Source organism: Pempheris klunzingeri, chromosome 14 (assembly GCF_042242105.1).
Source record: "Pempheris klunzingeri isolate RE-2024b chromosome 14, fPemKlu1.hap1, whole genome shotgun sequence".
Classification (NCBI taxonomy): domain Eukaryota; kingdom Metazoa; phylum Chordata; class Actinopteri; order Acropomatiformes; family Pempheridae; genus Pempheris; species Pempheris klunzingeri.
The window spans coordinates 3,535,240-3,552,352 of record NC_092025.1 but is presented as its reverse complement, the minus strand read 5'-3'; the positions used below and the strand labels follow the sequence as shown (position 1 = coordinate 3,552,352).

At 41.8% G+C, this 17,113-nt stretch overlaps 1 protein-coding gene across 1 annotated transcript in view; it reads right to left on the bottom strand.

The window, feature by feature from the left end:
• robo3 (roundabout, axon guidance receptor, homolog 3 (Drosophila)) overlaps positions 1-14,317 on the bottom strand; it is a 142,104-nt gene extending 127,787 nt beyond the window's left edge. Inside the window, exon 1 of the mRNA XM_070844010.1 lies at positions 14,164-14,317. Within this exon, the coding sequence (XP_070700111.1) occupies positions 14,164-14,317 (154 nt within the window). The remainder of the gene's footprint in view (positions 1-14,163) is intronic.
• Positions 14,318-17,113: the final 2,796 nt, after the last annotated feature.

Here is a 17,113-nt window from a genome sequence, read left to right as displayed (position 1 = left end):
TAGTTTGTCAGTGTGTAAGGCCGCAGGGTTCCCGGTCCTCAGGGTCACCAAACACACTCCAGTTCAGCCCCCACATTTAGCCTAAAGCATCAGCATCCTGGAGGACTCGTTTTGGGTGTTTGTTGGAAATAGTCGCCTCCCTGCGAGTTTTAGAATTGATTTTAAGATTTTACTGATGACATTTTAGTTCGAGTCCTTCAAGTTCTTTTTCAGATACAGTACGGTGGTGTCCACAGCACGGCCTCCACAGATCCTTAAGCAGGCCCCCCCCTCCCCCGGTTGTTCCAACTACGACTCATCTCTCCGGTAGTGACCGGACCTTTATGGTCCAAGGTTTGGAAGTTGTTCTCTGAATATCTTTCAAAACAATATATAAAATTCACTCTTACCCTTTTTACCCATGTTTGCTCTTCCTATAAGTTGATTGTGATTATTATTCTGAATTTATTGTAATGTGACATTTTGATGACATTCCAAAAAAGTCTGCATCTTGATGAGTGAATTGTGTTTTGTACTGATGATGATCATTGTCATTATCCTGAGATTTAAAGCATGTATGTTTTTGTATGAATGCTTTTGTAATTTTATATGTCAAATAACACTTTTCCTCTATTTGTTATGTTCATAGCACAAAAATCAGATCAGCAACAAGGTGTGTTATTTTGTGGACATGGTCATGTTGGGGAGCGTGTCTTTTTTCCTATAAACACGCTACTGGAAGTATAGTCTCATTTTTACCAATTTACCACTATAAAACATTATGGGATTATTAAGATTAAAAATCTTCATGATCAAAACTTAACTTATTTTTAGCACAGAATTTAAAGATGATTATCACGATGAAATATTTCCATTGACAGCTTCACATGTCAGTGCCTGTTTTAAAACATTTTAGCCCCTTAAACCTCTAGACAGATGACTTGAGAAGCACTGTGTTTGGTTTCCTTTTAAAAATCCTCTGCTCTGCCCTCAGAGAAGAGTAATCTTGCTGTTTGAAATTGGAATCATTGCGGCTTCCGCTGCTTGGTAGAATTGGCTATGTGGCATCAATCCTCAATGTAACCTGACAGTGCAGCTGGTCTCCCTGTGCTTTTCCACACTTATCTCCTCTTATATGACCTGTTTTACAGGACATGTGTTTACTGGCCCTCCTGTAAAATACAACTTGGCATCATGGTTCAAGAAAAGCCCCCACTTGTCCTCTATAACTCTCTTCCTTTATCTTTTCTTTGAGCTTTTCACATTTAACGTATTCTCAAGTGTTTACTCCCACTATCTACCCCCCAGCCCCAGTAGAAATCCATCATTCAAAATAGTCTTTGACACCATTTTTCAAGCCTCTCATCGCCTGTCCTGGTCACAAAGTCTTTTTACTAAAGTATGGCTCCTTTCATTAGCACCTCAGAATGGGGTCACTGGGCCAGTGGCAGCATTGGCAGCTGGAGCAGTTTGGCATTGAATACCAGATTAGGTCAATCAATGAGTTGGATCTGCAGTGTTAAAAGAATATGCTGTGTTTTCTCTCAATTGAAGTACATGTTACAACAAACTCCACATTTTCTCACCCACCTCCTGTGGAATCAGCCATGTAGATGCTTTTTGATTCATTTCCCAGATACCAGTCTGAGATTTCTGCCAACATCCCAATACAATGAGCATTTTATTTCAGCTACTCACAGCACTGAAATTTTTTTTTTTAAATATTTAAGAAATATATAAAATAAAACGTACATATAGAATATACAAATATCACAGTAATGTCCTTTTTATTCTGGAGAATCCTCACTAGTTACCACGGGGAATGGTCTTCAGCAGAAACTGTTCAAGGTCAGCTCAAGTATGTCTTAATGTAACATCTTAATGTGCATGATCTTAAAAGTTTTTAGCCTTCAATCAGTTTTCTGTAACTGCAGGAAAAATCAGGAGGTTTCACTGTGGGCGACACACACAGCCTAAAGCTGACAGAGGAAACAGGATGGCAGAGGGTGGGGAAGTGAATGAGTAAGACTTTGCCATCTGCTCCCCACTTGGCCCAAACTGGAGGAGCGGTCATAGTGGGGTACTCAGGTGGGAAAGTGTGCATAACCGCGTACATAATGAGGGTGACACCGAGCTCTCCTTACACATGAACCACTGTCCATCTTATTCATCGTCTGTCCGGCTCTGATTACATTTTCATCAAACCCAGGAGTGGTTTGTAATGAATGTGGGTATTTTCAGAATGACACTGACTGGGGTTGCCAACAGTGATTATTCATGATTGTTCATCGTAACTGATCACTATGTTTCTTTTCTAAACTGTGGGAATCATCAAACCTGACATTCAGAGTCGCGTTGGGGAAATGATTTTGTGCCTCAGAAAACCATAGAAACAACAAATGCACCATCTTCCTATTTTAAATATATGCAGCTACATTAATAAAACTTAATCAAAGTGGCATTTACTTCACAGTCTACGGTCTCTTTAATTAGCCCACAGTCTCTGTTTTACATTTGATTGACTGAATGTGGCTTCGGCCCACGCATGCAACATTATCATAAATGTCAAATTCAGAATATTCTGCAAACATTACTCTAAGCACATAATTGCATTTATATGATGGCAATTAATAGTGAACTTCAGCACAATCACTCTGCACTAGTCATTTGGAGACAGATGGATGAGAGTTAATGGACAAAGAGTATACGAAGAGTATTTTCTCAAGTTAATTCACTTATGGTCTGTTTGCCTTGTGCACGTCTGTGTGTGTGTGTGTGTGTGAATGGGTGAAGGGATGTCAGGGTAGGTCAAACACTGACTGTATTGATTAATTAGTGTTTACTCAGTAATTGCCTAGTGATTGTTTCAGCTACAGCCCCATGGGTAGTATCCTCTTGACACACACACACACACACACACACACACACACACATTTACAGTCTCAGCTAATGAATCAGTATTGGCATGTGGCATGACAGATACACTGAGGCATAAATTGAGATCATGCGTCAAATAATAATGAACAAATCATACCGTGGATGGGTTATTGCTCTGGCATACTGAATATCATTTTTGCATTCATCTAGTATAGAATGAGTCCATTTATGGATTCTTCTAACAGTACAACAACTATTAAAAGAGCAGTCGCTCTTCTGGTTTTTCATTTAGACTTCATTTATTCAGGGTACTCCCACTGAAATCCAGGAAGATTTAGCCAAGACAAGAGTCTATAATTAGATGCTAAGAGGAAGAAAAAACACTACAGACTGCACTAAGGCCAATTAAAATGTAAACCAAAAACAAATGTCTCTCAAAAAAGAAGAGGGCAGAAACTAAAAAGAAGCTTGCAAAACAAACTTGTTTTATGGCTTTGTCAAGCATTTTGATCATTTATAAAAGGAAGGATGCAGATCACTCACATCTGTGTATGTTCACCCATAATTAATATGCTGAAAACACTGTAGGTAACAGAAGGAAGAGATACTATGGTACGCGACACAAAGCCTCCATGATCTGCACTTACAACACTGTTTTTGTGTCTTCGTATTCATAGGCATGCATGACCAATTGGGTTGACACTGCAAGGCTGTCACTGCATGTTTCTTTCCCACCAATGGATTCAGAAGATAATTGGCAGTGGGACTATGATGTGAAATGGATTTTGGAGACAGCTATATGTATCTCTGTATGTATTACTGTGTGTGTGTGTGTGTGTGTGTGTATGTGTGTGTGTGTGTGTGTTTGTGTGAGTAAGAGAAAGAAAAACAGAGAGAAAGAGATCTGTCGTGCTTTCACTGATGGCTTTTGCGATTTCACCCATGTGCGTACTTGTATATTGACACTGACATGTTTAAGCACTGCCATGCATCGTGAGTATTTGTGTGTTCTTTGATGTAAAATAACCAAGCTCTTTCACCCAAGTATTATTCTTACTGCACCAGCGGTCCGAACACTTGTACACTCACCATCTGATGGTAAAATTAATTATATGAAGTCACACGCTGTATTTTGAAGCATTTTGAAGGCCTGTTTTAACTCCATTTGTCTAACACAGGCAAGAACTGATTTCTTAGAAGAGAAAAATACTTTGCATACAAATTTCGATTTTAGGTCCATCATCATGATGTAATATCTGACTTCAGGCAAGCAATATTTTAGTGATGACACCAGCACTTTATATCAAGAACATCATCGCTTTTACTTCAAGCTGAAGATTCGAATGGGACCATATATGTCTACATTTAATGCAATAATGTGGCATGTAGTGGACAGCACTGACACCTACTCATAACTAATGGCACTGATTGGAATAACAATGGTGCACGGCAGATGTGATGAACAAAAGGACTCAATATACCGGGAAGCTCCCTTGGTTAAGATGTTGTGTGGGTCGGGGGGGTTGTAGATGGGTTAAGGGTTATGACCTGTCTTGCTCACCCCTGAGTCATCAGCACACTTAACCCCTCATTTTGATTGACCTCCTCCTTGTACATGAGCTCCCTGATGAATGGTGCAGTCGGCCTCTTTATACACTGCAGTGAGAGTAGTTTAGAATAGAAAGTGTGGATTATATATATGGAGACATCGATTGACAATGTTCCTTTTTCTTTGTCTCGTGAGTCCACACTGTGCGAGCAAGCGTTGTGTGATTTCATTGATTAGACTGATTTAAACACTGCGCATGTTAATGTCTTCAACTCATTAAGAGATTTGTGTAATTGCTGTGAACGAAAATCCTCTTTCCCATAAATCGCAAGGATTTATGGGTTTGAGAAACACATAAGACACTAATACTGTCCAGTGGTGGCACTTACTGTTTTATGCAAATGGTGATATGATCTAACAGCCATGCCGTGACAGAGAAAACATTTAAATACATTTTTATCTCTTTGGGAGCTGATTTTTATCTCAACAGAAAGCACAGGGAATGTAATTTACAGAGCAGGTGTGTAGGGTGTAGCAGGAAAAAAACATTGTGACAAAACAACGTGAAGAATGAGAAAAATGCAAAACGAGATGGAGACGGAGACCCAGTCAGCTTCTCTATCATCTGAAACTGAATGGTGCCATCCCTGAAGTGAAAAGCACATAATTCTCATTCACTCCAATACCTCTGTCAAAGGCATGCCCACCCCAGTAACAAAACAGTGTTATCATATGCTCATCCTCGTGGCTCAGCACAAGTCTTGCTCCCACAAACATTCTGGAAATGAAACAAGACACCCTGACAGTTATGATTCCAGGGAGTTATCGTCTTCACTGATCCACACTTTTTTTTTTCTTTTTGCAATTACATGACACTAATCCGTGGCCCCATACTGCAACTTATGAGTAAATCTAAGCACCGTCTTATATCTTCATCACCATCCAATCTGCCTGTGCTCACCACCTGGAGAAATCCTCATCGTAATGGAGGAAGTTGTCCGAGCTGCTATTAGCATATGCAGAACTCTCTCCTGCTTACAAAGTAGGATCTCTTGCCCTTTCTCTCTCTCACTCCTCCTTCCCCTTCAGTGTTCATCTTCGCCACAGATGCTGCCTAATTTCCATTCCTGCTCGGGTATGTACATAATTCTGCATATTATCTCAGACACAGGGGGCTCAGCATGGAACGCACTACAAAAAGTGTCCATCTGAACAGACCTCAAAGTGAAAGCTAAATTGTTTTTTTGTTTTTTTTTTGTTTGAAACAAAAAGTAATGCAGATTTTGCTTTCATTATAACTTAGTGCTGCAATACAAAATGTATCTGCATGTAGATGTTTAGAAAAATTAATTACAAAAACCAGTAGATTGAGTTTTCTCCAATCCAAATGAACTTCAGTCTTAAAAAATTGAGGTGAAACTTGAGTTTGGGTATCATGAACTCAAATGGTCCATTCAAGATGGGGTTCATGGTGCAACAAAAGACCCCATGCTGAAGCTTGGGGCTTTAAAGTGAAATTGTTGACGATAAGCTTATCGGGGATGCAGCAGGCCGGTGCTTGATGGAAACCGTGATGAGGAGGCTCAAGCTGAAAATATGCTGAGATGATCTGACGGTAATTGGGCCCCTAGCTGGACTGCTGAGCACTGCCTGATATTATTCATCCTCTACTGGAAGAGACTGAGAAGGTTCGGGAGGCACAGATGGAGGATAAGGTGAAGGAGAACAGAGTGGGTGGGGAAGGAGAAGAGGAGACAATGCAGTGACTCAGATCTGTCATTATGAAGATGCTGTCATACAACAAATACATGCACACAGTTATAAATTCAAAAGGCATTCATTTTTTTTTTTTCTTTGTTCCTTTGGTTATGTATTCCTACAATGTGGAAATGCTGTTTATGCAACAGCCATGCGGATAAATCAAGGTGAATTGGAACAGAAATTGAAGGCAGACGCAGATAGAGGGAGTGGGAAAATATAGAGTGAGATAGAGGGAGGATAAAGGAAAACAGGATGAGTGACAGACTGGCAGGAGATAAAAACAGACGGGGTTTAGTCCCGAGGAGAGGAGAGAGAGACAGGCCGAAAATGTGCAATATAACAGCATGATGTCATCCAAGCTTTATTCGATCTTTCATCCATGTTTGTTTTAATTTGGGTTCTTTTCTTACTAACTTATGGGGCTTGAGTATGGGCCTGTTTTTACCACCACACCATTGAATTCTTTCCAACCATAATCCACTGCTCCCCTTCCGTCCACCTGCATCCCTTCATTTCCCTTCATTTAGCTCGATACAGCTAAACTATGAGTGCCTTCTTACTTGGGTTCTTTATTCTGGTGAAAGACACAGAGGTCTATAGGGACAAGGGGTGTAATCCAAAGCTCTTGTCTCTATTTGTTTATTTCACAAAAACATCTCAGCACGTCCTACCTGTAACACACATGAGAGTGTTTTCAGCACCATCTCTAACAAAAAGTATGTAAATGGTCTCAGTTTGGTTACGTTTTGGCACCAAACTACTCCCTTAGGTTTAGGAAAATAACATGGTTTAGGTTAAAATAAGTATGTTAGTTACTGACTTATGTTACATTACATATGTGATTTAAGTTACTTTAAAAAATATATATAATAATATACATTTTAATAAATTTGTTCAATACCTTTAAAAAAAAAGAAGGAGGTCTGAACTGAGTCCTGAAACTGTCTGTTAATGGTTGGGATGGACAATAGTGGAAACAGAACTGGAGCTTTTAAAAGTGAGGAAATATATCAAGGACCCCACCCACCCCCAGCACGGACTGTTCCCACTTCTACCCTCAGGCCGGAGGTACAGAGGTGTGAAATGTAGGACTTCAAGACTAAAGAACTCTTTCTTTCCCACTGCCATCAGACTCCTAAACAGCTAACAGCAGTCTAATCAATCACGGACTACCTCATATAAACTGTACTTGACTGTTCACACTTCCAATTCGCACATGTGTAATTGCACACTCATTGCCGATTATTGCACAACAGGTTGATGACAGTTGATGTTGCACTACTCATTTTTGCACAGTTTACATTTTCCTTCTAAATTGCCATCTTATCTATTTTTATCTTTTAGCTATTTTCATACTTAAATTATGTGGCGGATAGCAATGACAGAATTTCATTGTACAGGGAAACATGTTTCCTACTGTGCATATGACAATAAACAAGTTTTATGCTGCACTGCACAACACACCTGATAAGACCTGGTGAAAAGTAACTGAGGATGAGCTTCTCTGAATGTCTGAATATTGAAATTTAATCTCTGTGTCTTCAGCCAACAGCAGAATTGTCTACATGTCCATTTTGGCACAGATCATGGAAAGTCTAACAATCACCTGCATTTCTTCAAAACTGAAGAGACTATGAGACAATAAGTTCTACCATAAGGAGCAACTTTCTCTATGATTTTTAAAAGATTTCCAGGTGTTTATCCTTGATGTACTGTACATCAGAACTACTGCTACAACCATAAAGACTGTCATGCAGCGTGTGTGTGGTGCCACATGTGCTTTGGTTTGACTGCATCAGGACTCTGAGAGGAAGCAATACGACTGATTCGCTCATATTGTAAAATGTATTTGTATTCATTTACATCCCCAATAGGGATGATTTCTAAATCATTTAGTTATCTAAATGCTTTGTCATCGTTTTGGTACAATAAATCGAATGTACAAGCTTCACTGTTAGTCCACAGTCCACATCATACTGTATAACTACTGTGCCATCTTAAAATAACTAGCCCACTCAACTTTTCACATAATGTTCCTGCAGTAGCTGTGCCAACAGGATTGTATTTCACTGAGAGAAGCATTTGTAACCAGACTGTTGTTGGCTGCTGATCTGTTTGATTGTTCTTGTCGTTGTTGCACAGATAGTTTACACCAGAGTTTATAAGATTGTTTTCATTCACATGAGACATGATACAGATGCAGAGGTTGTTAAATCATGTCCTCTTCCTCTGTCGACATCAGGTGACCACAATACTCTGTAAATGGTTCTTTGTTTTAGATTCATATGTCAGCACTAAAAAAACACATCAGCTGAATAATTGGCATGAAAACTCAAAGTGGCAGCTTACGAGCTTATTCTTTATAAGAAGTCGATAAATGTCACAAACTGCTCAACGATCACACCAATGATCCTTATTATATTTGGTAATCAACAATGAAGGGATTATAACAAAAACATGTCCACTGAGCATCACAGGGGAGTGCATTGCCTGACCCTCCCCAAACAGAACAATGGGTTTGTTTTGGCTAGATGCCATCGGTGTGGGGGGTTCAGATCCCTCCACCTCCTGCTCTCCCCCACAGTTTGTCTGGCCAGCCACTACTGAGCCCTCTCCGGTCATCAGGCATTCTCTTTCTAGCCCACAACAAAGTCCCAGCCGCGGCCACACCACCAGCATCAGTACCAGCGCACTGAAAGGTCACAGATAATGATGCAGACGTCGCGCTGGAGCTGGAACCAGCTTTGACAGGAAGCAAGGGGTCCAGAGGTGAAACAGTGTTTGTGTCTGCATTCCTGGCGACTTTAAATTAGTGTGCCTCTCAGTGCACTTGTGCATCCACATCCTAAGTGTATGTGATGTGAGTTACTGAGAGAAGCCACAGCCATGGTTGGCTTTTAACAATGGTACAGTCAAGTTCAGGTGAGCACAAAGGGAGACAATTGGTGGTTTCACAGCGCTTGGCTCGGGCTATGAATAAACATGTTTGGCTTCCCAAATGCTCCCGAGAAATCCATTAATAATGCATCTCTACTAGCCAGCCAGCCATTCCCAGTGAATACATGAGGAATACAGCAGCAAGGATGTAGTGGATCCAGTGTGAAGCAATGCCAACTGTAGTTAACTTTTTTCTGCCTGGCTCTATTCACTATCTTCTCCTTGTTTCCAGTTTGCTATGCCATAAGCATAGACTATATATAAGAAATGGACATGGTCATAGACGTCACCCACTGGTTTGTGGGCCGCCATTTTTAAGCCTCGAGTTTGGCTTTATTGCCGTCAACGTCTTGGTTTTGGTGCCAGAAGGGACGTTCATTCCATGAAGACTGCCTCTGATTGGGTGTCTATTTTTCCTTTAAATAGGACCATAATTTACTAAATGAACATCATGCTGTGTTGGAGAAGACTTGAAACTAGCGGCTGTGACCATAAACTCATTAGCAAAACGTTTATTGAGCTAATTAATCAAGTGAGAAGTCAAGTCATTTTCTCATTGACTTTCACACAATCAAACTTCTGTTTGCAGCCAGTGTAGTCGCCCCCTGCTGGCCAAGAGAAAGAAGGCAGCTTCAAAGCATTGGTTTCACTTTTAGGACCCCGGAGCCACGTCCACTTCTTTTATACAGTCTGTGGCTGTAGGTCCACAGCCCTCTGCAGGTACTGGCTGGTTTCACACTGCTCCAGACTGACAGCATCAAACAGCCAACACACATAAGCACCACCACAGGCTTCCCTGGTAAAATCATTTTAACCCTCCTCTCAGAACTCCTGCAGGGCACTGGGACACCATGGTGGTTGCCTTCCTTCTGTACTTCCAAGAGTCTCTTAGTGAACTCAGTGTGTCTCCCACAGTGTGTTAATTGAACGGGCATTGTATGAAATGCTTATTTGCAGTGATAAAGATTCTGCATGCAGCTTTGCTTCTGTGCAAATACAGTCAGTTGTGGATGTTGCGGGGGGAATACTTTATGGGATTTGCATAGTGAAATATTTTGACGTGATTAGCAAGGAAATATGCATACACACACAAACATACAAACACACACACACACATAGCTTAATGATCCCCTGGCAGATTTATGGTGAATAGAGCAAAGGGGAGCCTACTTGACCTCCATGACGGGACAAATGGCTGCATTAGTGCCCATAAATTACAATACATACAATTACACAGCACAGCAGCAGACATCGCCATCTCCAGCTGCCTAAATGCAAAGGTGCCTATACGTACGTCCACACACACACACACAACTTGGGCATCTGAACCCAAGCTTATCTTACCTTAATAAATGATATAATAAAATGACCAGCTCTCTTTATTATCTCACAGAGAATCACAAAGATGGACTTGACCAGGAGTTTTATTGATTACACAGTAGCCACTCTAATACGGGCTTTTACATCTTTAGAGGAATGAAAGAAAGGAGCTTAGTTCGTGTTTCTCTTTATAGGATGGCTCCTTGTACTTTTATGAAAATTTGGTATTGATTCACTGGCTAAACATCATCTTCAAAGCACTGTTTCTGGCAAGTGCACCTGCTCCCTGAGGCCTTAACACCTATTGACCTATGAAGAGATTCTGCGTTCACTTATGGATTATGAATGTATCTCCACAGTCAGAATTTGTACTGAGCACAAATGAGTGTTTGGAGAGGAGGATGTTTGGGCGGGAAGGTGGAGAGGCTAATTGGGTGTCACTTCTGCTGAAGCTGTGCTCAAAATGCTTTAAAATTACACAGTAGAAGTTTGAAGTAACTGACTTGGAGGAGAACTCACCTATTCAAGACTCCTTCGACCAAAACTGCAATTTTACTTCCTTTTACTTCCTTTTATGAATGGAGTCTGGTGGCTTTGAAGAGAGCGATATAAACCAAAAGGATCTTACAGGTCTGTCTCTGCTGGGATCCCTTCCATAATGTTGTCACACACTCGTACTCATACTCGTACACAACGTACTTTGACTGGCATGGTCGCCCTTAATATTACATTACAGCTATTGTTGGCCAGTTGCAGCCCATTCACAGCAAGGTGATCTACTGGAGTAAATCCAGAACCAGTTATTTCAAACACAAAAATATGTATAAACAAGTTGCATGACTTTTTAAAAACCTCTTATGTGTTACATGTCTTGCAAGTAACGATGTCAACGATTTGATTCACAGCCAGTGTATATAAACGGGGAAACTAAAGCTGGAAAGAAGTTCAGTGATGTTATCTTTGTTTTTAGATACACAGTCCACAGGCAGAAATTATGAATTTTATAAAATAGATCAATTAGTCCACCAGCCCGCCATTAATCAACCTTAATTCGTGACTAACTTGACTGTCAGGTATAATCAGGTAATAGCCATTATCGATGCATCTGTCCCACAGCACAATTCCCTAAAGAAACAGTCAATAGAGAACACAGAAAAGGGGTGATAAGGAAGAGAGAGGGTGAACAACTGAGAGAACTAATAGATAAAGTTGCCAGGCCCCTGCAGTCCACTACACACTGCTGTGTTTGAGTGAATTGTCCATTATTTCCCAAATTGGTTATCGGGCAGCATTGATTTTCCCATTGAGCCTCCCTCTGAGCTGCAGCTCGACCCACACAAGCTGTCCACCCACTGCCTTGCTATTGAGCTTCTCGCCTGGATACCCACGGCTTGAATAGTAACCCCCCTCACTGATGAATCAGCACATAATGGCCAGCGAAATACATCTCTATTATAGAAAAAATATGTGGGGCATCAATCCAAATCTGGACAAAGATGACAAGGTCACTGTAAAAGTAAAAATCACTGTATATACGTATTTTCAAGAAACAGCGGTATTGATTCCTGAAACAGGTGGAAATTTAGATATCAGTGTTTGCCTTTCATTCTCTCCATGTGGTCAGTCCATTTACCAGTTTACAATGGAGGAAGCTTATATACTTTATCTCACTGATCACTGATTAGCAGGACTATCACATCCACCCCCAGTCTTCATTTAGACTCCCTGAATGTATCGATGTCACATAAAGATTGTAGGGAGGAGGTTCACTTTCTGGGAGCTCTGGGGACAGAGCTCACAGAATATGAAGCCTGATGAACATGAGGCACGTCTGTCTGTCAGCCTATCAGTCTGTGTTGCCCTGCAGATAGATTCCCCTCAATAGATTCATTGTTCCCACATGCCTCTCATGCTTACTTTCTCATTGGGCTGCTATAGATCTTGGAAGTGAAGACCACGCTCAATCTACACTCCATTAGAGCTTGTGGATGAGAGGAGGGATGAAAAGAGAGAAAGAAATAGAAGTGTGAGGGCAATGAAACAGAAGCTATAAACTCAGCCATTACTGATACAGCCAACACGGCTACTGCTTGAAGCTGGTTATCAGGACAGGGAGGGAGGGAGGGAGGGAGGGAGGGAGGGGGCTCAGAGGCTCAAATCTACCCTTTACACCCATGTCCACTCATCAAAAGGCAAACCTCACTCCCCTCTGTGGCAAAATACACACCAATTACGTACACACATACACACCCACACACGGCTGCGCAAAGAGGGAACACAGTAACCCTCTCACTGACTCTTAACCAGCAGTCAATGGACACAAGCTGGGAAGCCGCTCGATATTTTAGAGAGCAGCTCGGAACTGAAAGAGAAAGAAAGAAAGAAGTAATAAGAAGTAACGTATATACTAACATATATAGTGAATATGTTACATATACATATGTTACGTAGTGTGTGTGTGTGTGTGTGTGTGTGTGTGTGTGTGTGTGTGTGTGTGTGTGTGTGTGTGTGTGTGTGCGTGGCTGAATAATACAGCTTTCATTGGTATGCACTGACATGGAGACAAAGCTAGGGTGCTCATTACAGCAGACATCAAGGTGATATGTTGACTTAACTCTACCCTTTAGGCATGCACAAACACACACACACACACACACACAGTTACATTTATGTACATATATATATATATATACAGCCCTGCCTTTAGAGCAAAGCACAGCGGGGACATCTCATTACACCATGTTAATAAGCCTGTGCAGACACGCAGTAAAAACTAAATTCCCTCCACAACCATAAAAACAAGAGCGCTGTGGATTCCACCTGGAGCACGATGGAGACAAGTGCTGTGAGGCTGAGCTTCGTCGCTGGAGGAGAGGAAAAGAGAAGCCCAATGGCAAAAGTTAAGGAGATGTGACAGCTCCGGCCCATCGTATCTGACAGCAGACAGCTTCATTTAACAGAGCGAGCAGGCTGCCGTTTGTGCGTCTGCAAAGTAGACCGTGTTATTGGGTAATACTGTCTCTCTGTCACATCTTACCCACAGTCCACAAAACACTCTGACAAGCGTGTGATCCCAGTGTGCTGCGATCATCCATTCACTGTTTTGTTTTTTTCTTCAGAGGGACTATTGATTCAATGTTTTGCTCAAGGACACAAGTTGTGGCTGTAGACAAATATGGAGATCTGCATAAGAAGTTTATCCAATGGCTAGATAGCCATCATTCTCAGTTTCATTCATACACACCTACATATCAAATCAGCCTTTTCAATAGAGAGATCAGGAATCATGGAACTCTCCTTAAACAAGGGAGCCTCATCTAATATCCAGCTTTTAGTAATTATACTGTATGATTATCGACTGTCATCACAAGTTCTTGGATAATCACTATGTAATATCCTGTCTGAGAGCAGCAGATCTTAAATTTGGAATAATAATTTGTCATAAGCATCACAGCTGATTCTTCTGAAACACGCATTCATCTCCAACACATCATCTCACACGAGCTTTACCCTCATGGCAAGTCCTTCCACTTTCCCTTTTCCTCCCTCTCGGCTCAACTCTACATCTCCATCACAAAAGACACATCCTTGTAAGTGCTTTCAGTCTTTTACCAAGAAAACCCATGCATCCTCTGGCATGAGACTGTCAGGAAAAGCGAGCAAGGACAAATCAAATGGGGGGGGGGGTTAAACAGGGGAGGACGGAGGGGAGGATGCAAAGGCGCATTCCTTGTGCTTACCATTGAATGCAGTGAAGTTTCCCCAGTCGAGCAGGGAGCTGTTGAAGGAGGGCAGGGAGACGTTGAAGAACAGATCGGTGCCATTGGAGGGGTTTCGGATGGTATCGGTGAACAGGTTCATCTGCAGCAGGGTCTTGATCAGATAGCGCAGCATCTTGCCACGCAGAGGGACATGCACTCCCCCCCCAGGTCTCACCGTCACTCACTGTCTGTGTGTCCTTTTAAAAGTGAGAGTCTGTCCTGGACCTCCTTTGCTCCCTCAAAAAGAGTTGAGGAGATGTTCCAGATGGGTTCAAATGTTTAAAAAAAAATGTAGTTAAAAAATGTAGAAAAGAGATAGACAGTGGTGAAAAAGTGGATTAAAAGAAATGAAGTTTGGTAGATTAGTTGGCTGGAGATATCAGAGTGGGTTGGGGGGCCCCCTGGCTGTGATTTCTTCCCAGCATCGGATTGTTCCTTCCTCTCTGTGTCTTTTGTTCTGGGATCACATAACTTCACACGCTGTCTGCCACCACACAAAAAACTGCCTCTCGCCGGTGTAAAAGAATCCAGCAATGTGATGATGACCCCTTCGGATTTGCTGCTCTCCTCTCTCCAACCCCTCCCTCTGGCTCCTCCTGTGTCCCTCCCTCCCTCTCCTGCTCTCCTCCTCTCTCTCTCTCTCTCTCTCTCTCTGTGTGGTGGGGTCCCGGGGGTCCAGAGGGGAGAGAGAGAGCAGGTGCTGTTGGCAATAAATGTTTAATTATTAGATTAATAATCATCCCAGGAGGATCTGAATCGGGGCAGTGGAGAAAAGCGGAGAATAGACTTACTGTCACTGTCTTCCACACACACAAAGGTCGTCTCATATACATAAATGCATGCATACAGTATGTGTCAGACAAACAAAGGTGGGACAAGCAAAACTCCAGCTGCTTTGACACTGTGTTTGTTTTCATACTGTCACACTTTCTGAAAACACATTGCATGACAATATCTTCCATATTCGCCTGCAGCATCACAAACTGGAGTTGCATCTGGAAGGACCAGAGTTGACTTGTCTTTGAAACACTTACCAGCAGCATGTATAGTGCCCGCAAGTATCAGCGGGGTCCACAGTTATGTGCCAGAAAACAGCTTGATTTCTCCCCTTTCTTTCGCAACAAAAACACTTAAAAATGCTTCTAAAAATACTTTCCAAAGCCATAATATTTCCACATATAGAATAAAGCGGAGGCTCACACAGCAAAGCAGCAGCTCTGCATTAAGTATTAATTTGTTGAAGCTCATGATGTTTACTCAGTTGAGTTTCCAAAAAACTGCCCATCTTGAGTTTTATCAAACAGCCATGCTGCTGTGCTCTAATGTGTTTAAGCTATTCTGTCTATTTCAAATATCACCTGAGTGTGTGCCTATGTGTGTGCTCGCATATGGATGGAACACATTTACCCACATGCCTTCAATCATGCTCAAGCATGCTATAGCCCTAATGCATAGTCCACATATCATCATTGACATGCATGTGCGATCGTTGCAGTATGGTCGCATGTGGTGCCTGGACGCCCCGCTGACAGCCTCAGTGTGACTCCTATTAACGATGCCCGTCCCCCATCAGGACCATGTCCTCCTGCTTCATCACTGTGACAATGGGAGCCATCCCGCCGACAAAGTTACCGTGACGACCCCCGTCCCATGCCCTATTCCTGAGGTCCTTTCCGGTCCCCCCTCATTTCAGAGGCTTTTCCATTCATGGGGCGTCTGCGCCAGCTAATAGGCGCACAATATGGTCATGCTATGGAAGGAGGGCAAGTTGTGTGAGATCAATAGACAAGACAAGACTGTGTGTGGGAGTCCTGTTATCTTGTCAGAGTGTTCCAGCCATTTCACATGGATATGCTTTAAAGTGTTTCAGTAATGTGAGATGTGAGCGCTTTGCATGGCCCGTACAGACAGACAATTTCTAGCTGTTTAAAACAGCATGACTGCAGCACTCGAGGTGCTCTCTACTTCTTCATTGACTCAAAAACTCTCACACATGTATGCACACTCACACTCACGGTAATTCCTCAATCAATCTCCTCAACAGCAGACTTTCCACCACCACGGTCAGGTCTCTAGCAGGGTGATTAACAGTCAGAGAGAGGAAGACCTTGCTCCACACTTCCCGTAGAGTCAGGTTACATTGTGTGGGAAAGGATGAAATATATAACAGCTTAGGCACAACAGATATAGATATAGACATAGATGTAGACAGCTCCCTGCTTTGCACTTCACTGTCTACAGTCTGCTATGTATTATTTATATCATATTCAAGCAAAGAGTCTGTCCTACTGATGGGCCAGCATGTAACACTCACCACTTTATTTAGCAAGAAAACAATGAATATCACCCAATGTCACCCAATAACAACATGTTAGGTGAAGACAGCAAATCATAACTTACATATGGTGAGAATGTTGTTGCAATTACCTTCAACACCAAATTGCCTTTTTTTATTTCTGTCATAAACTAACCATAATGAGGCAGCACTGAAGTGCCACTACAAAGATATGTGTATGATTGCATGCTCCCTGGTGTCTGTCCTCAGCCTCTCACAAATCTCTTGAAGATTCTCCTCGGCCATGTAACCTGCCATCATGACGTTCGTGGTGCATTTTGAAAAATTTGATTTTGAATCAAATCCAGTCCAGGCTTAATAGTTTATTTTTTCTGATTAAGTTAAAAGAAGTCTGAAGTTGTTTGTACTACCTTATATTCTTATATCCATGAGCACAGGTGTAATATTATACATTATACATTAGTTCAAATGACACTTAATTTCAGTGTTGAATACTGTCTGATGTAATAAGTGGTGATTTGCTAACTGAGTGTGAACACAGTTAAGAACAGCGGGTAGCTGCATGGTGACCTTTTGTTTTGTCGCAGGTTCTTTTGTCAGTGACACGAGGACCTCTTTTTGAAGCATGAAAGC